The 22,437-nt window shown below is 37.1% G+C and overlaps 3 protein-coding genes across 8 annotated transcripts in view; 2 read left to right on the top strand and 1 right to left on the bottom strand.

The window, feature by feature from the left end:
* Window positions 1-168: 168 nt before the first annotated feature.
* Window positions 169-19,811, top strand: LOC108057523 (uncharacterized). The gene is given in 8 exon segments (XM_017141804.3): window positions 169-355; window positions 424-463; window positions 529-599; window positions 18,537-18,701; window positions 18,787-18,862; window positions 19,467-19,490; window positions 19,493-19,649; window positions 19,707-19,811. Coding segments are annotated over 7 exon segments (552 nt in total). The 5' UTR covers window positions 169-292; the 3' UTR covers window positions 19,606-19,649; window positions 19,707-19,811.
* Window positions 943-22,437, bottom strand: part of msi (RNA-binding protein musashi) — a 109,971-nt gene continuing 88,476 nt past the window's right edge. For all 5 annotated transcript variants that reach the window (XM_070217540.1, XM_070217542.1, XM_070217543.1 and 2 more), the window contains 3 exons: window positions 14,359-14,890; window positions 9,435-10,138; window positions 943-9,376 (listed from right to left, as the gene is read on the bottom strand). In XM_070217540.1, coding sequence (XP_070073641.1) covers window positions 8,899-9,376; window positions 9,435-10,138; window positions 14,359-14,890 — 1,714 coding nt within the window. In that variant the 3' untranslated portion in view covers window positions 943-8,898. The remainder of the gene's footprint in view (window positions 9,377-9,434; window positions 10,139-14,358; window positions 14,891-22,437) is intronic.
* Window positions 15,688-18,528, top strand: LOC138913559 (uncharacterized). Of its 2 annotated transcripts, XR_011419334.1 has the most exons (4): window positions 15,688-16,456; window positions 17,609-17,687; window positions 17,861-18,310; window positions 18,371-18,528. XR_011419334.1 is itself a non-coding variant. In XM_070217545.1 (3 exons), exons 1-3 carry the CDS (start codon window positions 16,259-16,261, stop codon window positions 17,947-17,949), a joined length of 366 nt encoding a protein of 121 aa, XP_070073646.1. In that variant the 5' UTR covers window positions 15,688-16,258; the 3' UTR covers window positions 17,950-18,528. The 2 variants fall into 2 exon arrangements, 1 of the variants encoding a protein (XP_070073646.1); XM_070217545.1 differs by having other exon boundaries at window positions 17,861-18,528.

The raw sequence follows: 22,437 nt of genomic DNA, 5'->3' as shown, positions 1-22,437 counted from the left end.
TTAAACGGAATTGAAGTGCTCTTTCCATAGGTGCCAACATGTTTATATTATAAGTTCAAAATATGAGTACAGTTAACATTCAAATTTGAGAAAATACTTTTGACTAGGGTTGTAAATAGGAACCTTTAGAAAACACAAGAAAACTACGTCAACAATGTAAGAGCGACAGATTTTAGTCTTTATCAAAATTTCGTGTGAAATAGAACAAACATTCCCCATTTGGCAAAAGCTATATCAAATTTTTACTCTAAATTTGAAAATTTTAAATATTGGATTAGCGGATTTTAATACAATGGCGCTTCGTCTTACAGCTTTAGCCTTCCGAAGGCGCGCTCCTTTATTACTCGTGCCAAAGGTAAGATATAATAAGATGGCATGATAACTATTCATATGATAATCTTGCTTTAACGACCCTATCCTTAGTTGCAACCTCCACCGTCAACCCGCACTTTATTGCTTAGGAGTAAGTGCCAGATTAAAGAGAACTCAGTTCAGATCATTTTATTTACAGACCCACTTTCTTTGCAGAGAATCTGGTACCGCTTATAGATGATGATCCTTGTGTGTTCTCGAAGAAAGCCATTATGCATCACTGGGGGGTAAGTGCATATAGTCGAAAAATCGGGGACCCCCTACCAAAACTTACCATTTTTGCTATAAATCTGTAATCGGAATCTATAAGAGGTGTATACTTGTATGCTTACTTTAAGTGCCTCTAGCAGACTTTTGGAGCAGTTCTAAGTAGGATAGACCCAAATAAGGTTATTCAGTGCAAATTTAAAATCAAATTCTTAATTAGTGTATTTGTAGAAAAAAAGGAAAAAAGGTAAAGGTAAATTTTATTAAACTAGCTACGCGCAAGATTCATAGATACAAAATTATAATAGAAGTGTTGGGTGTGGAAATGCACGGAAATTAAGTTGGTTGAAACTACAGAGCAAATTATTTTATGTGAAACATTTATTGTGGTATATATGTATATAGTATATATATATAATTAATTATATTAATACGCTGCAACATTTAAGATGAGTTCGGTTTGAGTTTCGTGTGGGTCAAACAGCAAATTTTTACGCAAATTCAAGTTTACTCAATACCAACTGATGTCTGATGTCTGTCTTTTTGTGTGAATGAGTGTGCATGTATGTACTACGATCTAATCAAATCTATACGTTATCTATGAATACTTTATATAATATTTAAGTTTCAATAATATATTTATACGGCATAAGAAGCTAAGGGCAACCAACTTTGGGAACAGCATTTCGAAAACTTGTCGAAATCCGTCACAGTTTTCGATGGTTTTTGTATATAATTTTGTATTGCACAAACACTTGCAACGTAAAACATTTAATTCTTTTTTTTATACTTTTATATATGCTACTATTTTGGTTTTCTCTTAGATCGACCAACACAACAACACAGTGTGCATTGGTGTATCAATAAATTGGTTCATCTTTCAACTCAGCGCTTAGGGTTCTAGTGTTAGCTTTTTGGGTCACCGTTTTAATGTTCAAGATCGCGCTTACGGTAGCAGACCTTTAAAATACAAATATATATTTAATTATATGTTTCTATTTCTTGAGTTTGCCTCAACATTAACACATCGGTATCAAAGTTATATATTGCTTATATGTTGTCCTCGCTCTGACTATCTACCTACAATATCTGACTGTTAATTGTTGAATCATATGATTTACCTTTCGCTTGGAGGATGCTCTCTAGCAAACTTTGAGTTCACACAAAAAGGGTATTGTCGCATATGTATTTTCTTAAAAAGAGTTCTTCGGTTTTCGCTTGCTGATCATTGATTTCAATTAAGATATCTTTGTATATCAAAAACCATGCTTTGCCTTCTGTGTGTCTAAGCCTAAGATAAAGCAATAACTAAGGTTGATAAAAAAGTAGAATTGGATACCACTTGTATATTTATGTACAAATCAGAATGATTGAAATAAAAATACTGCAATTACTGCACTAAAAGCATGAGTATCATACACTAGAATCGAAAATAAAAACCAAAGTTAATTGGATATCCTTGTAAAACTTATCTTTACTGTAACAGAAAATCACAAGTCGAGAATACCGACTTATAACCGGCACTCAAAATTTGTATGGGAAATCATTTGGATTCTACTGTGTAAACAAAGTTGATTAAATGAATTTTAGATGGTACTTGTGTGGAATCGGATCAAACTATATTTTATGAATATTTTATTAAAAATGTAATGAAACAATTGTTGTGAGCCAAGCTAATGTATATAAAAACGAAAATGAGCACCGGGAATATTCTAAAAACAAAACAAATTATACAACTACTGATAGTAAAGTGAATTTGTATGTAATCAATGTCGATATTACTAAATGTCAATCATTTACCATTACTTTTACTTTTACGATTACGTGGTACCAAGTTCGAAACGAATAGTACGTTATACGAGTACATTTTACAAAGTCTAATATGACGGTGGTTTCTAATTCAACTATGAACTAATTAGTACCATACGAATGTACGAGTATATATAGGTATATATAATTACAGCTAGTCTTACGCTAGACATTAACAATACAATGGTTGTACAGACACTTCATTTTTGTTGTGCATTATACAGGAGAAAATTATTTCGTGCAAACTACTTTCAAATTACAAACATACTTTTCCAAATTTTATTTTACTCGTACTCCATTAAATTTAAACCAAATACAAAGGTTCTATTTGTAAAATTTTCTTTCACATTTCATTTATTCGTTTCAATTCAATTCAAAAAGGGGTTTTATGCCAAGAAGTATTTCAATAGGAAAATTACACAAAGGGTTCACATTATATTTTTTTATCAGCAATTTGTTTGATTTTTCTCGGTTTGGATTTTGGGGATTTTGGGCTAAAAGAGTAAATACCGTTTACATGTCCTTTGTATATATCGAAAGAATTATATATTGTGTTTCAGTATATATGTTGGTGTCTAAACATCGCTACAAGTATAGAGCGAGAAATAGAGCGACAGCAGTTACATGTTACAGTTACAAGATACAGGGTGTTGTATATAATATATCCGTTTCTCGTTACAGGCTAATCAAATAATAAGCATTTCGTAAAGAAATGTATGTAAGCTTGGCTGTTACAATAGAACTGCATACTTTCTGATCTATGGATACGTTTCTGAGCCCAAGCCAAGCTCAATTCAAAGGGTTTCATACTGGTTTGCTTATGGCCTAAAAGTTATATCGTTTATATATATTTATATGAAAACTTATTTCTAGCCTTCGTTTTGTTTACCAAATCGTTCAATATAATGCACTTGCTTATCGTTTACATAGTTTGTTTTTATCTTTCCTTGACCTTCATTCCAATCTTTGGAGAAACAAATTTACAACAGTTAGTAAGAAGAGCCTTCAGCCCGTCTGCGATTTTTTTTAGTAAGAGTTCGAAACGATCTGTATGTTTGGAACCTTAATAACCGGGAGAACCTAATATCAAAATTCAAAACAAGGTTCTATACCATTTCTTTTTCAAATGGTAAATGGTTGCTTTCGTTTAAAATTCCTCGTTGCAAAAATTGTACTGATTGATTACGTGTAACAAGTATAGCCAAAAGCTGAGCTCGGTCCGCCCCTTGAAATTGTTTCGAAATCATCGGGGGTTTTAGACAAAACGTAACTGAATTTTATTACCCCTAAAATTTCTTTCTCCCGTTGTCACTATTGGTGTAAGAACTTTTTTCATTTCAATTAGTTGCTGGAAGACGAGTCTAAGTTATGTTTTTTTCGATTAGGAAAGTCTTAGCAAGGCTTTCTGCTAAAATTTCGTTAGCGATTTTACTCACCTCAGTTTTCGAGTATTTACTTCACGACTTTTATTGTATTTAGCCTTAATAAAAAAAACCACGGTTGTATCAATTGAACTTGGTGTTGATGAATTCGTTCTCTTTAATTTGCATTCCATTTCAAAAAGTAGCTCAGTAGAATTGATATGTTACGAGCCAGTTAAAGTAGTCATTCTTCCTTGCTATTTAAGAAAACATGTTTCCTTTTTCTTTTTTAAATATTTTTGTTTGTTTTTCATGTATTTTTTTTAGTATATTTGAATTTGTCTTGCTTAACACTTAAATTAGGTTTGAATACGACTTTTCTTGTCTTTGATTTTAGCATTTCGTTAAGCATTTGAAATGAGCAAAAGTAGCCATTCACTGTTTCTTAATAATATATTACGCATTTAAATATAATTTTAGCAATTGATAAATATATAGCTTGTTCGTCGAAAGTATCTCGTGAATACTCGTACGCATTGCTTCGAAATTATTTAACATTTGGACTTAATTTTAAGCTTACCAACTAATTCTCAATAAGATAAATTAAAGGTTCCTTAGAGCATTTTTAATGTGATTTATATGTTTTGTGGTTTTTATATTTCCCAGGGTTAGTCAGGGGAAATAATTGCTTTTAGGTTTTATTGTGTACGTTCAATTTTTTGGTTTGAATTTCTCTTACACGTTATTGTTGGTTTTTCACTTCTTACTTACCACTTTTTGCATTTGTTTATAAAGAATTAGTTTGTGCCTATGCACATCAATTGACTAGCTTGTTGAGAGTGTGTTGGGGTGTGTTTGGTTGTATTAGTGTCGGTGTTATTCATTGCGCTTGGTTGATAGGAAAAACATAACAACGCCAAACAATAAGCAAGAAGCCAAAAAATGCCAGGTCGTAAAATAAAAAGGTTCTAATTAAACTAGTTTAATTTGGGCATCTTTTCTTTTACTTGTCATTAGGATCTAATAACCTGATTTCTGAATTTCGCTAAAAACTTGGTCCTCATTAGTCACTCAAATCAACAATACATTATTGGATGCACTCTCGTAGTCGGTCGTCTAAAACCATATCCAAAATGAAATCTAGTTCCTTGCGCTGTTTTCATGTTTCTGTTGATTCGTTAAAAAGATTCTCTTCAGCAAAACTCTTTCCACAAATTCAGTTTTCTTGGGTAAAACTCGAAAACTCTTGGGTTTGACACCATCAAGTGATATGCGTTGTTTTGTAGCCTTCACAACAACTGTTGATGAAATGTTTAATTTGTTTTCTTCCCTGGATTTTCCTGGGTATACCAAAAATTCTACTCTTAGTATGCAATTTGACACATTTTGAGAGACGCCTCAATATATAATTGATATATACATATAATATATAATTTTTTGATTTGTTTTACTAATTGAATATATCACGGTCTTGCTAAATATCATCGTATGTATATATATGTATCTGTATCTATCTGTATATATGTATGCATGTAAATATCTATAAAGTTTTCGCCACTTGAGTTGCTCGGGAGAACTTGATTCAAAGTCTATCCTAACCCAACTACTGTTCCAATTTCTAAAACGCCATTCATTCCGAATCGAAATCCAAAAGGTTCCCTAGGCCTGGTTTCCTTGTCGATTACATAGTATAAGTTTGTTAGGTAATTTGGTTTACGAATACTGACACTTGAATGCTGAAACACAGTTGATCTTATTGTCATATGATGTATGTGTGTATGATGTAGGTATTATGTACGTAGTTAATGCTAATGTCTTGCTAATGGGGGACTTCTGGGATCTTGACTTGGGGTACAACTGTGACAGATGATATGAGGTTGTCTCTGCATAATCTTGAAGATTGCCGTTGTGTATATAGGGGATGTTACTCAATTGACTACTGTACATGTTTCATCATGCGTTTTGTTTCATAAATGTGTGTACATAACTATTTTATAGGAATAAATAACTAGGTTTTTCTAAATATCTTGTATTTCAATAGGTTGGTTGTAAACCTACAAGTCAAACGAAATGATAAGCTCCAATTCGCAGTGTGTAATGTTGGTATTATATTACAGCAAGTTCTTCATGTAGTTTTTGGGCTGATAAATAATGATTGAAAATCGACTATATATTTTTGCACAGAATATAAAACTCTTAATGACGCTATACCACACGAAAACAAGTCAAAAATACAGATTCTATTTGTAAAATGTATGGATGTTTGGGGGCTGGCTGATAAGTATTTACTGTTTCCGTTCCCGAAAAGAAAATATTACTTCCGAAAATGAGTTTTTGTTAGATTTTCGAATTTGGATTATCCTTGGATCCCTTGTCTTTCGTATTCTTACTAAAATTACTTATCAACCAGCCCTCCATATTGAGCAATTTAGTTATTCTATTAATATTGGTATTCAAAAAATAGATATATGTATATGTATATATTTATAGAGAGAGCGCTATTTTAAGTATGTTCGATCTGGTAACTATATATCAAAATTAGCAAGCTACTACTTTGGGTATATATCTTTGGTACGAGTATGGAAAACAAAACATTTCATTGGATATAAGAGACATATTGATGGTATATCAAATAACTAAGTAATCGGTCGACTTTTTGTCGCTCTGACTAAATGTTGAAGCATACGGAAAAGGAACCAAAAATCGAAAAGTAATTTTCGAAGTATTATAATAAACTTAGGCAACTATGAGAGCATTTTTTGACTTCTTGCTAATATAAATAAATGGAAAATGCAGATTTCAAATATAAATATTTTTATTTGGTTTCATTAAAAATTAGGTCAATAGAACAAAAAGTGTGTATATGGTAAAAAGGAATTTGTCGCATTGTTCTTCTTGGATTGGCAGGGTAAAATCAATCTTATGCTAAAAGCAATTGTTCTGAGATCGAGATCTGACAGAGGAGCTCAATAAATTATAAATTTTAATATTGATAAGTAAATGGCACCATAGCATGTGTGTGGAATGTGTTAGAGTCTTAAGCGTTAACAATAAATAAATAAATTAGTTTCTGCAAATGGAGATAATGGGACTCGAGCCTCGAATTCGGCCCAGCAAATGTGAAATGAATTTGGTTAATATGCAAAATCTTTGGTATACGAAACGATATTACATCATACTCACCCCTCGAGGCGAAAAGCTACAGGAATTAGAAAACAATTCTCCACAATCGCACAATCGTTAACTTTTTGGTACTGGCAAATGCATCGAAATGTAACAAGTTCTACACATGGGTGAGAGGAGCAGATAAGTAGAGAGAGAGAGACAGCACAGCACAACAACAGATACAAGAGTGTGGTTTACGAGGTAAATCAAATCAAATAATACGGTATGTGGTCAAATATTTACAATCAAATTAATCAAATCATAAGAAAACACAAATTGTTGCTCAACTCATGGCAAAGTTGTTTGTTGTTTTGTTCGTTGGTTTTTATTAAACACAAAAATTACTTCAAATCTTTCATTGTTTTCCATATAATGTGTGTATGTGTGTAATGTATATAACTAAGTATTTACATACGCAAAATATTACTTTCCAAATGATAACTAGTAATTAAAATTAAACTTTAAACATGCAAGCGATTCAAATGAGACAAATACATAACTATCCAGGAACTTCTGCTCCGGATTTCTTCTTAACTCGATTTCTTTCTTGGTTTCAATGGGTGAAGTATTCGTCGAATGCAAAATCAAATGCAAATGCTACAGATAAGGGTAATTACAAAATAATATTAAGAACTAAGGTTGTGCCATTTAAAACAATAAGCTACAGTAAAGTAATGTTACCTGGTTCATGAGTTGCTTGGATGGTTATGCAAATGAAATACGAATTGGAAAGGAGGGGTTCAAAGTCTAAAGGATTAGTAGTGCCCTAAGGACTCGTTCTCACTTGAATGTCTTAAGAACTATAAAAGAAGCCGCTAGTCTAGAGAACTTTCTGTCGGTCGAAACTAATATAATAATATGCAATGCCAAAATATTCAACAATGTTTTAATGTTACTTGCTACAAATGGTTGAGATTGGGTGGAGACTAAACTAGTTCTAAGACTAAATCAAATAAGAGTCGCACACACAAAACACAACAAAAATTTGGTTGTTCGTTGTGGTATTGTATTGTTATATTATTAAGTACAAAGAACAGAGTTAGGGAGATAGAAGATGGGAGTAAGGGGAAGAGGGAGTTTATGTGTACGTTGGTGAGTTGGTGATGTTCGTTGGTGATTGGTTAACTCTGTTGTTGTAATCTATGCTGGGTGAATTAAATTCGAACTCAACTAAACCTCTAAAATAATAGTTTCATTTCGGGTTTCATCGCTTTAGTTGGTTAGCTTGGTTTAAACATTAATTAATAACTCTTTGTCTTGAGCAAAATGTTTTCGTTTGCAGTTTCATTCGATTAATTAATACTGCCCTTGCAGGAGTTTCTCATCAATTTCAGTTTGAGTTTAGGGCTCCGAAAAAATAAGGAATTCTTCAATTTTTAATCAATGAGCGCCATTAAACGAGCGTGAGTTGTAACTTATAAGATTCAATCCTTGCTCTTGCTTTTCATAAATATGTATTTATATATATATATTTACTTTTATTTATGTTTATTTTAATTTAGGTTTAGGTTTAATGGTTTTCTTTTATGCACTAAAAATTATATATTAACGGCTACATTTAAACGCAATCACAATCGGTGGTTTTTAATGTGTTTTCCTTCTTTTGCTTCTCTATCGCTCCGTAATTTTTGCTTTTTGGTTTTGAATTTTGTTTTTCCTTGATTTCGCTTTGCTTTGCTTTCTTTTTTTTTGTTTTTTGCTTATATTGCTTATGATTTTTTATATGTATATATATTAGTTAGTATTTATTGAACTCGCCCCCGAGGGCTCCTTAAATATAATACTTAATTTGCCTTCCGTGTTGCGGACTACTAACTAAGCCAAACTCAAAGGAAAACCAACTTCGTATATGAGAGTGTTTCGGTGTGTTTCTATGAATATTTATGGATGGGGGCCATGTGTGGATTTTGTATGGATCTACAACTAAGGGGGTGGTGTATGTATGGTGAGTGTTTCATTCAAATTACCAAACAAAACCCACGTCTTAGACGTACATGCCCATGCCGTACATGGTGCTCCAGTCGACGCCCTGGAAGCTGGACATGTCCACGTTGGCCAGCGCGTAGTTTTGGTAGGCAGCCGCCGGATTGGCAGCAGCGGCGGCGGCGGCAGCAGCGGCATTCAGGGGATTGCCGGCCATCAAGCCAGCCTGCTGGGCGGCCGCCGCAAGGCTGTGGGCTCCGGCGGCACCGGCTCCATTCGCTGCATTGGCCGCCAAAGCGGCAGCCGCTGCTGCCGAGTGCGCCTGCGAGGCGGAATTCGAGACGGCGTTGTGGTGGCTCTGCTGCTGCTGCTGGGCGGCGGCCACATGGGCATTGTGGGTCTGCTGCTGGTGGTGATGCTGCTGCTGTTGCTGCTGCTGGTGATTGTGGGCAGCGGCGGCCATGCTCTGCGCCTGATGGGCCTGCATCAGGGCAGCGTTGGCAGTGGCGGCGCTGGCGGGGATCGAGTAGGGTGCATACCTATTAGGGGGGATAATATATTAGTTACGTTTTTAAAAAAGTATCTATAGTAACTAACCTAACGCTGTGCAGCGCCGTCTGCGGATATGTAGTCAACAGCTTGCCGAAGCCCGCCTGATTGGCCATCGAGGCTGCTGCGGCGGCGTTTTGTACTTGAAAGGGATTCTGTGATATGAGCGCGGCCTGCTGGGCGGCGGCCGCGGCTGCAGGGGATTGCAGCAGCTGTGTGGGATTCTGGAGCATGGCCAGCGGGTTCATGGTGGCCACACCAGCGCCGCGGGCTCCAATCAGTTGGCCAGGAGCCGTGGGCAGCTGTACGCCCAGGGTGCCCAGCATTATGCGCTTCTGGAGGAGCTGGGCTGCCGGGGTGACCGCCTCCTTGGGCTGGGCCTTCTTGCACTCGACCTTCTTGTTCTTGATGGTGTGGAAGTGGATCTCGCAGACGCGATCGACCACATCCTCGTTCTCGAAGGTGACGAAGCCGAAGCCGCGGTGGCGCTTCGTCTGCTGGTCCATCAGCATGACCGTCTCCTCGACGGGCCCAAATTGGCTGAAGTAGGCCTTGACCTCCTCGGCGGAGGTGTCCTGCGAGACGCCGCCCACGAAGATCTTCTTGGTCTTGTTGGCCTGGCGGGGTCGGTTCTTTGGGGTGGCGTGCTTGGGATCGATCTTCTTGCCGTCGAGCGTGTGAATGGGCACCTTGAGCACCTTCTCCACGGTGCAGGGTTCTTGGAATGTGATGAAACCGAAGCCGCGACTACGCTGCAGGTTTTCAATTTTTGTGGTGGGTGGGGAAGAAAAACAAATAGACACAGATACATTAGTTTGGAGAAACCACGTTCAGTTAAACAGAGCTTCGGTTAGAGGCGACTAAGTCTAAGTTGCAAATGTTGTAGTTATATAACTAGGATTAATAATCGTAAAATGTCCTACGGAACGTTAGCAAAAGTCCAACAAAGTAAGAATCAATCAAGTCGATCGGAACTCGATCTTCCACAAGTATATAAAAATTATATATAAAGATATATGTAAACACAGATACGGATACAGTTTATATGCATGTATGTAGATGGCTTTATCGACTGAATTGGGCATGGCCGTTTTACGCTTTTGCTCATCAAATTTGCATTGTTTTTTTTAATCTTTTATTTCGTGGAGTAAACACAAACAAGTTTTAATTCAAGTCCAAAGAACACAAAATATGTTTCAACTAAAAACTAAAATTCTTCTAAGGATACTTTTGCTTTGTTAACAGAATACCAATATTTATACGCAAGTAGATCGATCGTTATATGGTCATTTGCTAAACTGCAACATACATATATCATAGAAACATTACGAAATATATGCATTCAACGTGTTCTCCATACTGATGCGGCGCCCCTCTAGATCCCGGATATATGTAGGTACAGGAGGCATAGATATATACACGAAAACTGGAGGATACCAAAAACATTCGTTCACTCTGCCGTGAAAGCGAACTCAACTCAAGGATACAAATGTAGGTGGCAATTACATATGGTGTGTGTGATAGTAGGGTTTTAAAATGTAGAAAAGTTGGTACAGTGCGATTCAGAACTAAAACCATTTAAAATACTAATTTTAAATGAAAGTGATGTCAAGTTTCTAAATTTAAATTTTGTTAATTTCCAAATTAATAGTTCTAAATCGCACTGTGTTAAGGTAGGAGTATTAGAAAAAGTGGGAATGCTCTAGATATGTGTTCTAAAAATGATCTAAAGCATTTTAAGTCGTTGCTTCTTTTTCTTGCAATTAAAGTTTAACCCCGTTTTGCCATACAATTTGTTTTCATTGGTTAGTTTTGCTTAACAATTACTTAATAGTTTTTACAAAGAATGAGCATCGAATGTGTGATTTTTTGTTGCTTAGTCTAATTAATTATTCTCGTACCGGTTACGTATATTACAATAATGGGGGGATACATATTTTTCTTAAGCCTAGGGCAAAGTAGAGTCAAATGACTCAGATACAATTTATTGTACATAATTCCAGAGAGAAATAGAGAGAAACTATACGACTACCTACCTAAAGAGATAAAATATATAATTTCTAGTTTATTATTTAACCCTCGGGTAAATTCCGTTTACAAGACGAGCTTTATTTAAGGGCGGGGATTTGTGGGGTAACACAACTAGCTACATACATATACGGGGCCTAGGATATATCCTATGATTTTCGATTTATGAAATTATGCCGAATTTTGGGTGATCTATTTACTAAGCATATTGGGTTTCTTCCAATTGAAGTGGTGGTGTTACAAACGGGGTCTCAAGAACGAAAAATCAGCGACGCAACACAAATGAAAATATATGATTTACTTTATCGGTTGGTTAATTTCAATGATTCGATATGCCAAATAAAATTAAAAAGCATTAACTAAACACATACAAACAAAATGGCGAATAATGGTTATTTATAAGAATGTCTACCGTTTTACGGGGTCTTGTAATATGGTAATAGGTCGTAATATTGGGTACATTATGCTAAACTAAGGTTCTTATTTATGTTACACAATCAATTCAACAGTTGCCAAGACGATTTTCGATTCCATCTTACTCTAAAGTGGGAGCATGGCCATTGGGTAGTATTATTGGGTTAAAGCACGCCTCTTTAAAGTATAGTTTGAATTGAGTTCTAGGTTTAAGATATGGTGTGTAAGATATAGAAGATAAACTCGTTAGTTTGATTTGCTTTCGAGGCTTGCTTGAAATCAATGCGTGGATTTATATTTTTGTTGATTACTTTTTTGTTTTGGGTGAGAAACGCTAAAGTAAACCAAGTACACAATACGGAGTACGAGTACGATTAGGAGAGTACAAGAACGAGTACATTCAATTAGAGATACGATTACAATTATGCAGTTATTATTATTGCTCAGAGTTATACGATATACGAGAGTTACGATGCGCCAGTACTGAGTAATTCAAGTACGCTAAGCGTTCTCTTTTTTGTTTATACAGTAGTTAAAGTACTTGGCGATTGCTTTTTGTGGGTTTTTTGTATAAAATGTACCTAAGCTGGTTCGTCATCCTGTGGTTGGTTCGGGCATCGTGGTTATGGTTACCTGGGCCCCAGGTATTCGCTGATATTCTCTGGTTCCTTTAGTGGCTTCCGGCCTTGTCCTTGTTGACTCGAGATTCCTCACTTTTGGTTGTGGTTTTATGTTTATTAAAATTATGTTATGTTTAGTAGTTCATACATTTGGTTTTCTACATCATATCGACTAGCTATTCAATTGACTGATCTTAGGTGCTTATGGACTACAGTAAATTCCCCGCGATCATCGCAAGGATCGTCTTCCTGAGCAAAGACAGTTGGTAAACCAGTTTTCTTCGCCCTTTGTTTGTTTCTTGTTTTTTTGTGTACTCTTTTTTTTCCTCGCTTCAAAGAGGGGGGAATGGAACAAAAGGTGTTTTCTGTGTGTGTGTGTATATCTTTCGGGGTCTACTCGAGGGGACAGGGAAAGGGACGGGGACAGAGAGACAGGACACAACCCCCGTTAGTCGATCGCGGCGAATATAACTGCCCTATCATGCAGCCGTAGCAGTCGTAGCAGTCCGACTCATTCCGTAATTGCGCAATTGGCTCGCAAACAACCCCAGGTGTACGTGTACGTATAGAATTTGTCCTGTGCCGAATCCTACTCTCTATATCGAACCCGAACCCGAAGCCGAACCCTAGCTATGCGGAGGTCGCAGGAACAGCTGCGCCGGAGGAACAGGACTCGCAGGAACAATGCAGCAAAGGCAGCTGCTGTTTTATGGCCCGAAAGCAGCGCGCGCGCTCTTTTTCGTTGGGGAGCCACATTGTATATAATCGAAGGGAAATATATGTGCATGTGGCGACTAAATGCATGTAGGATGCGTGGATAATGTCCGCTTATCAAGCGGACAAATTGCTCAGAGCATTAAGCATTTCTAAAAAGTCAATTTCCGCTGCAATAACTCTGCTCTTTCGAGGGAAACCTCCGCCTATCGCCAGATATCGGTAATGTTCGAATAATTTGTCAACATACCTTTGACGTTTCTTAGAAGGAAACAAGGTAATACCAAAGGTAATTTCTAAAATGCATCTGTTTACTTTTAATCAAATAAAAACCTATAAATCAAAGAGAAACCTAAACTAGGTGGGATTAAAAATAAAATAAATATTTTTGGGAACCTGTGAAATTATAATGAATGAATTAAATGAGGAAACTCGGTGGCCAGCATGATACAACCTGGACAAGGTGGGATTAAAAATTACTACGTAATATTTTTAGAAACCTCAAAATAAGAAAAAAAAAATAATTATAATTACTTTATTAAACCTATCGCTCTTTAAACCAAAAGGTTCTTAAAAAACTCGGTGGCCAGCATGTTTATAAGAAAATTGATACAACCTGAACACGGTGGGATTAAAAATTACTATGTAATATTTTTAGAAACCTCAAAATAATAAAAAAAATAATGATAATTACTTTATTAAATTTCTCCCTCTTTAAACCAAAAGATACTAACGAAAACTCGGTGGCCAGCATGTTTATAAGAAAATTGATACACCCTGCATACAAATTATGACAAGGAAATTGCTCCTTAAGTTCGTGTCCCAATAAACAGTTCCGAGTGGATCAACCCCGACAAGCTGATCTACATATAAAACCTGATTAAATTAAATTCGGGTTCGGTGCTCCTCTCGCCCTCTTCCAACTCCACTTCTTCCTACTTTGATTCTTTTGTTTTTGGCACGTAACGCCGAAAGAACTGTAATTCTAAACCTCGGCTGGAGGGCTGGTAGAAAAGGTAGAGGATGCAAAGAGGGCGACAGAACCTGCAGTTTTGCAGCTGTGCAAAAGGTAAATCACAAAATGGTAGCTGTAAACCCGAAAGGCAGGGGGATTATGCGGATAGGTAGTACATCATCATCATCTTATACGACATAGAGATATTATAATAGTGGAAATAGAGGATATTTCGGCTTACCTGGGTGACGGGATCCTTCATGATGAGCACATCGGTGACGGTGCCGAACATGTTGAAGTATTCCTTGAGTTTGTCGGACGACGTCTGCCAGCTGAGACCGCCGACGAAGAGTTTGCCGGGTGCCGGATCGGAGCCACTGCCTCCGCTCAAGCTGGGTGTCGATCTTCCGGAGGAGCCGCTCTTGTTGCTGCCCCCCATGGCCGGTTGTCCCGCTCCTCCGGCGGAGGCGTTTACATTCTCCTTCAGCAGAGCCAGTGCTGCCTGTTGGGCCTGCTCCTGTTTGGGCTGTTGATCCTGTCCAGCAGAGACTACCACTGAATTTTGGGACTGCACTGCCTGCTGTTGTGATTGCTGCTGCTGCTGGGCGGCACTCTTCAGAACAGCCGCCGTGGTCAATCCACCGCCGATGGCGGCCACACCATTGTTGGCTATCGAAGCCACCAGAGCCTGGTGCAAATCCCTGTTGTGATGCGGATCTATGAGGCCCGCTGCTGCGGCGGCGGCGGCTGCTGCCGCGTTCTCCATGGGATTGCTGCGTGCGTAAAAGAAGGTATCAGCGGTGAGCAGGTGATCCTCCCCGGAAGTGGGTGGCGGCGGCTGCTGGTGGTGCAGCATGGTGGCGCCCTCCTGAAGCGCGTGCATTTCCTGCTTTATCTGAATTTTGAAGGCCTTTTCGTCTGACAGTTGGTCAAAATGGATATGAGGTATTTTTGTTTTTTAGCTGTTTTCCTTTGGGTTTTAAGTTTTTTTTTGGGGTTTTATTTTTTTTCTATAACTTGTATGGTTTCCTAAAAAAAGTAGACTTCTTCCTGGTTTTTTTCGACTGCCTTTCGGTTTCTTTTTTTCGCCACTTGCTTTGACTACGCTTCCCTTTTTTTCGGCTCTACTTTGTTGTTGCCAATGGCAATGAATTTGCGTTTTTTTTCTTGGGTTGTTTAACAAGCTTGCGAATTAATGCAAAGGGCCAAAGCCATAAATAAGTGCCTAAACGATTTCGGAAATGTTCTAACTGCACGACACTGAATTTATCCTGTATTTATTCTGTTTCGGCCTCGGTTTTTTTTTGGTAAGCGGTTGCGACTGCGCAGTTTGAAAAATGAAATTCGAATGTTGCTACGTCCGCTGCTTTAGCGCTGCCTTCCCTCTGCCTCTGCCGGCGTCGGACGTCAGGATTTCAGAAGCAGCGTGCGCAAGGAGGGGAAAAATACCAGATGACAGCTGACTTGTCAGCTGAAAAGTATTTTTTGTTCGTGCACCAAGGCGCCACCTATTAAAGTCTGTTAGGTGACAGCGATAACTAATACGCCATCTATAGCAACTATGTTATGCCGTCTAACCCTTTTTTGTAACTCCTTTCAAAGGATGCCTAAACTAGAAAGGATCATTTTCTGAGAGGATTTTTTATTTCATTTCATAAACCTACCCCTTTAAAATGTTCTGTGTAATAGTCCCAAAAAGAGAGTGCGTGGGAGAGCGAAGAAGAAAGGTGACAATAAAGAAGAGAGTGCAAAGCGATGTTGAGAACGATTCCATCCACTTGAGATATGTAGAGATAAACACAATTTTGGATGATTTACTATAGGAAAGTGAAACTATAAATGCCTTTAGTGCTTAATGACTGACACTTTATTGATTGCATTCTGATTATAAACAATTAGCACCTAATTTGTCTCAGACTACTATATCAAGCCCTAACTGCGAAAATATTATAAGCGTTATTTGATCAATTAGGCAAACTATTACTTATAATTTAACTTTAAACTTTAATTTATCGGGGTTAGGGCTCAAGAAGTATTATTTTAAGAAAATTTAAAATCGATTCCCGTAACGGTGGTTTACGGTATTTGCGAATAAGGCTCAATATAGTTGTCTGCAAGGGTATTTAAATCTTTGAAATCCCATGCAAGACTATTATTTGCGCTTTATTCCACAGGCAGTACCGATCATTGTAATTTCGGCCATCGCATTTGGTGTCGAAGTGATATTCTGGATAAAGATTGCTCTGTCCAGGCACGATGTCGCTTACACTGCCAACTCAGCCGCGTGTGATAATCTCGAGACCCGAAATAGTTATTTCTACCCAGCGAAATACCTAAAGGTGAGTCCTGATTTTAATTATATCAGGGATCGCAAGTAAGAGTTACTTTTTAAAAAAAATTGACAAATAAGTTTTATTTTTCAATTTTTATTATAAAAGTTGACAAATAACTCTTATGCTTCAATTTTTATTATAAAAATCAACAAATAAGAGTTATTTGTCAACTTTTATAATAAAAATTGAAAATAAAGATTGAATTGATATAACTCTTGAACTGTACGGTACATTGGTTTAAAATTTATATATATATAATCTACGCTTTAATACCTTTCTGTTGATATGCCATATGTCCCCAAAATATTTTTTATAATAATAATATTTGTTACATCATAAACAAGAAAGGAAGCTACCTTCGGCCAGCCGAAGCTTATATACCCTTGCAGATAAAGTAATACTCACTCGGTGCAGTTCCAGGGATTCCAGATTCAGTTTCTATTTTTGAATTTTGTTTTTAAGTAGTCAAGAATTAAAACGCCTACTTCCTACAAAGTAACAATGAATTTTCTTATATATGTTTGAATATTCCTATGGAGCCTTAAGATATAGTGGTCCGATCCGGCTGGCTCCGACATATGTACTACCTGCAATAGAAAGAAGACTTTCGGGAAAGTTTCATCGCGATAGCTTTAAAACTGAGAGACTAGTTCGCATAGAAACGGACAGACGGACAGACGGACATGGCTAGATAGACTCGGCTATTGGTGCTGATCAAGAATATATATACTTTATGTGGTCGGAAACGTCTCCTTCACTGCGTTGCAAACATTTGACTGAAATTATAATACCCTCTACAAGGGTATAAAAATATTTTGGGGACATATGTCATATCAACAGAAAGGTTTAAAGCGTAGATTATATATATTTAAATTTTAAACCAATGTACCCCACAGTTTAAGAGTTATTTCAATTCAATCTTTATTTTATTATAAAAGTTGACAAATAACTCTTATTTGTTGATTTTTATAATACAAATTGAAGCATAAGAGTTATTTGTCAACTTTTATAATAAAAATTGAAGCATAAGACTTATTTGTCAACTTTTATAATAGAAATTGAAAAATAAAACTTATTTGTCAATTTTTTTAAAAAAGTAACTCTTGCGATCCCTGAATTATATCCAGGGAAACTTCTAAGCAACCCTCCTTCCCACAGTTTTTGAAATATAATCAACGGTGCGAAGTTCCAAGCGGTTTAATTCTAGCCAAGCAAGGGGACACAGCAGGACCATCATGTAAGTTACTTCCATAATTTCAAAATGATAAGCCATTCCATTTAAAGATAACTTGACATTTTAAAACTATTTTGTACAATTTTAAAGAGATATAGGATCTTGAAATTGGTCTTGGATGATTTCGGTGGCGTTGCAAATTTTAAAATGTTTATCTTACTTTCCTTTTTTTACAGTTAACAGTTACAAGAAGCGAAAACAGCCCTATAGGAAAATGGCAGGTCCTGCTGCCGTGAGTGCAGCTGCCTTGTCCTCTCGTGCTTAGAGGACTAGCAATGTTAAAATGAGGCTTACATCGTAGGACAAGGCGTACTACTATATATATGACCATGCTCTGTCTTCCACAGTTGAGTCGGAGCAGGATAAAAAAAAATAATATGAAAATGGATTAAAGGTCGGAACACTTCACATTAGCCGGACTTCATCGCGATTGCTTGGTATGGATTCGAGGGTTCGGATCGACTAAGCTCAGCCCGAGGCCTCCAATCTATATGTAAAGCAATTGCAACTGCAATCAGCTGACCGGAAGGAAATTGAAACCTAACGAAAACCTGTTTATAAAAAGTTCAGGGTAGGAAACCCCAAAAACGAAATGGAATTGAATGCTTTCCCCATTCAAACTCTGGGTATTAGTCCTCTTAATATATCATTTTACAATCCAATTATAACTTTCCATTTCTTAGAAGAACTGAAGAAGAAACATCACAGAAATTGTGTACCTAAATTAAAAATAAAAAGGACAAGAAATTATAAAAAAATTCAGCCTTTTCTTTTCTATTACTTTTAAAATAAAATTGTTAACTTTTTTCTGTCTTCGATGTCGATCTCAAACAAAGCAATTTCATTCCACAGGTCCTTCCCATTTTGGTTATATCAGTGGTTAGTTTGTTCTTCAAGATTGCCGTCATGGTCAGACTGGGCCTAGTCAAGGATGATGTCTGGTATACCAAGGATTCAGCGAATTATGAGTATTTTGAGACTCGTCAAGGTCCTTGGTATAAAGCGAGGAGTCGCAAGGTCAGTATCAATCGATTACTGAGTATTGTCCTTTTGCCATTGACTCTTAATTCCATATTTATAAATCTTATAACCATTTCTAAAGTTTGGTGGTCGAGATGACTATGAAATGCCACCCGGGGCGATCTTAGCCAGACAAGGCGACGTCAATGGCCCGTCATGTAAGTTATACCTCAAAATAACCAAATAAATTATATAAAAGAACCTCATGTCTATAATAAATAACATAAAAAGACAAAGACCTCATTTAAATTTAATTAACTGAAAACATATCAAATCGTTATGCTACTCTGTTTATATCCTCTTTTAAATATTCTCTGGTAAATCTTAATTTTAAATGACGTAAACATTTTCAGCGCTTCCCAGAAAATCTTCTTGAAGACACTTTTAATTAAACTTAAAACTGATATATTATTTTATTCGGTTGGAGTGTTTTATTATCCGTTTTTGTCACCTTGCCAATTTCGAAGTCTGGGATGCGTTGAAAATTTTCACGATCATCGTGGATAGCCCCAAATAATGTAAATGAAAATTTTCCATGCATTCCAGTTTCGGGAGGCGGTGACAAGAAAAGTGATGACGGTCCGAGCATTAAATCAGTTGCAGGACATGCACTTGTTACTGGTGCAGCCTTGGGTTTGGCAGCAATGATTTAGAAAGTTTTAAAACGGAGCAGATTATATACAAATCATAGGACGAGGCTCTCTCTTACTTCCATTTTAAAGACTCACATATATTTACTTGATTGCGACCTGTATCCAACAGTTGAGAAGGACGACAAAAAAAAAAAGTAAACTTTGCCTGGATGGGAGATGGTCAGGCTAGCATAGAAGCTACGTATTTCATAGACCTGACCATAAGGCTACCATCCATTCGCCTGACTCTAAGGTTCAGGATCCGCTGAGAACGATTCCCCAATATATGCTGATGAAAGAGTTTTTATACATGGTATGAGTATGACTTTATATGTGCAATCGAATTCAATTGATTTTATTTCTTCCTCAGGAATACTTTCCATCTTTCTACTGAGACTTCCGAGTGCAAAACGAAATTTTCAAGTGGGCAACAAGAGTGTCATACTTTGCTAATAAATAATTCTATGTGAAAAAATATACTAATGAATATTTACACAAAAATATATATAAAATATAAGCCATATTGCTTTAATTTAATTTTTTGAGTGTAGCCACACTATTTAATTTGCAGCGACATCTACCGTATACCAAGCAAATGCAGGAGTGGCGCCGTACAGCGGAATGTATTTGAATGTATGTAAAAAAGGTCCTTGATATAAAATATTTTAGGGCTGTGTAGAATTCAAATAGGGGGCGTGTCTCGCCCTAAAATATATACAGTCTAACTTCCATAACTCGAACTACCATCTGCTGTTAAAAAAAAGTGGAATACTTTTATTCTATTTAAGTTAAATATCCTTATTTATAAATTTGGAAAAGTGTTAAGTATATTAAGGAGAAATATTAAGTTCATAAAGTAAGATATAGTATTGACACTAAGAAAGCCCTCTAGGCTTGCAATGATATATGGATGGGAGCCCGACGACAAACGGTTGTAACCAAGTAAAACAAAATAAATAACTCGCTTAAATATGAATATGTTTTGATAATGCCCCTAGCAAATTGCTGTACCTTTTGTGTGGACATCCCCTGCACATCCTTCCTTCCTTCCATCCACATATAAGCTCATTTTCCAGGGCGCCTGCGCCGTGCACAAAATCCAAAAAGGAGTAGAGTTTGGTCGAAAAGAAAAAATCCCTAAATAAAAAAAATTGGTCGCTGCTTGGGACAATTTTCAGTCTTAAATTGGGACCACACTTCTTTTTTTTGTGTGCCTAATGGAACGCATGTGTGTGTGGGCAAAAACAAATCGTGGCTGCGTTATGTGCGTTATTGATTTTTGGCCCAGGAAATGGGATATAATGCCAAAGGATATGAAATTTATTAAAATAGATTGCGAAATAATTCAATGAAGATGTTGAAAAGCAAGCTTCGATGGCAGAGGGCGTTGGTGGGGGCGGTATTTTCGGGTGGGGTTTCCACCGCACGTGTGTGGCTGTGTGGTTTTTCCTCCATCGGTTGTTGAACTTTCCGAAGCGACGACGTCGTCGTCTGCAGGATTTTTTGCCGTGTGAAAGACGTCTGTCAATTTTATGGCTACTGACCCAGAAAAATGGAATGCTAAATAAGCCCTTTGATGGTAAGAGGGGGTCACGAATAAAGCAAGGATTTGCTGAAAGTTGTATGGGAAGAAAAACCCCCAAAAACGTTGATGGCGATGACATCAGCAGTCGTCACCGCGATATGTAATTCGATTAGGCGCACTTAACGTCCGCCCTTCATATAGAAACCCCTACTGCTCTCATCCTACGCCACGCATTTTAATTGCGTCAAATAAACAGCGGGGAAGGTGCTTGGTCACGAGCCATCATCCAACTTTTTATGGCCTCCCCTCGGACTGATGGCGTACACATTAAATTAAGCACTTAAAGGTGACTTGATATATTTGAGGACTTTGTTGAAGACATAGCACACAGGGGAAGACAACCAGCTAGTTTGTTGGGTAAGCAAAATAAATAAGTAGGTACTTATAAAATATTATACAACGATTTTTATGAAGATATGATATGCATTTCTAGAAAATATTTATTTATATAGACAAAAAAGGAAACAATTAGGAAAATGATTGACAAGGTAGTACACAAAATAAAATGAGACCAGATAAAGAATATTATGGAGTGATATAAGATATATTATATTTAATGCAAAAGCTACTTTTTTTATAAAGCTGAAAAATTACTTTAATATTTATTTCTTGATACAATAATTAAAAAAAAGGCCCTAACACCAAAAATATCTTTTTGAAATTATAAAATGGTACATTTTGTATTATAACTATTTAATCTATCAACTTTTCAGAACAAATCCCACTTAAAGACTTCGACATATTTTATGTAGCACCTGAAATCACCAATCCATTCCCAAGCTGTCCTTTAACGACTCCCCTGCTCAAAGCAGCTTGCCGGGACAAAGTACTTTCTAATCCGCACCGGCTATCCGATGACAAACTGCAATCTGAAAATAACTCAATCCACAGAACTGTTGGTCGTCTGAGTGTTTTCCCCGGGGCTAAAAATTGCAATGCAATTTACCGAATCCGTTGCCAGAAACAACAATAACAATAGGGGGGAACAGCACAAAAAACATGAGAAGACGAAAAACAAATTGCTCGGCTTTGCTCTCCAAAAGCCTCCATTTCGCAATTTCCCACTCTTTCACCTACCGTTTTGTTCCGTTTGCCCTGCATTTTCCCACCCAACCGAAGTGCATAAAATTTATGTAGACTTAAAATTGCAGTTGAGTTGAAAACCCAAAGAGAGAGAGCGGGGTATTTTCATTGAGAAAAATGCCACAAAATACAAAATGCGATGGACGGCAACTCTTTTTCGGGGGGCTAAAAGCATATGGCGCAACTTTATTGTTTTTACATTTGATTTTTCCAAAGCGAAGGTGGGAGTAGCACTTGCACTGGGCAAAGTGCAGAGGGCCCCTTCGGAAAACGCCGCATAAACTTTGGCTCTGGGAAAAGTCTATATATCATATATGTGCGATTTACGGGGGGTGGCTTGGCCTGGCTGTCGTTTTTGAGAACTGGAAGGCAGCGAAGCTGACTGGAAGTAACCACCCTCGAAAATGAAGCGCCGGCCCGACGTACACCGAGC

Source organism: Drosophila takahashii, chromosome 3R (assembly GCF_030179915.1).
Source record: "Drosophila takahashii strain IR98-3 E-12201 chromosome 3R, DtakHiC1v2, whole genome shotgun sequence".
NCBI lineage: Eukaryota > Metazoa > Arthropoda > Insecta > Diptera > Drosophilidae > Drosophila > Drosophila takahashii.
This window is presented reverse-complemented; position numbering and strand designations above follow the sequence as displayed.

Excerpts from the sequence above, each read along its gene's own strand:
- LOC138913559 (XM_070217545.1), top strand. The coding sequence starts at position 16,259 with ATGCAAGACTATTATTTGCGCTTTATTCCACAGGCAGTACCGATCATT. Across the intron at positions 16,457-17,608 it reads ACCCAGCGAAATACCTAAAG|TTTTTGAAATATAATCAACG; the intron begins GTGAGTCCTGAT and ends TCCTTCCCACAG. Across the intron at positions 17,688-17,860 it reads GGACACAGCAGGACCATCAT|TTAACAGTTACAAGAAGCGA; the intron begins GTAAGTTACTTC and ends CTTTTTTTACAG.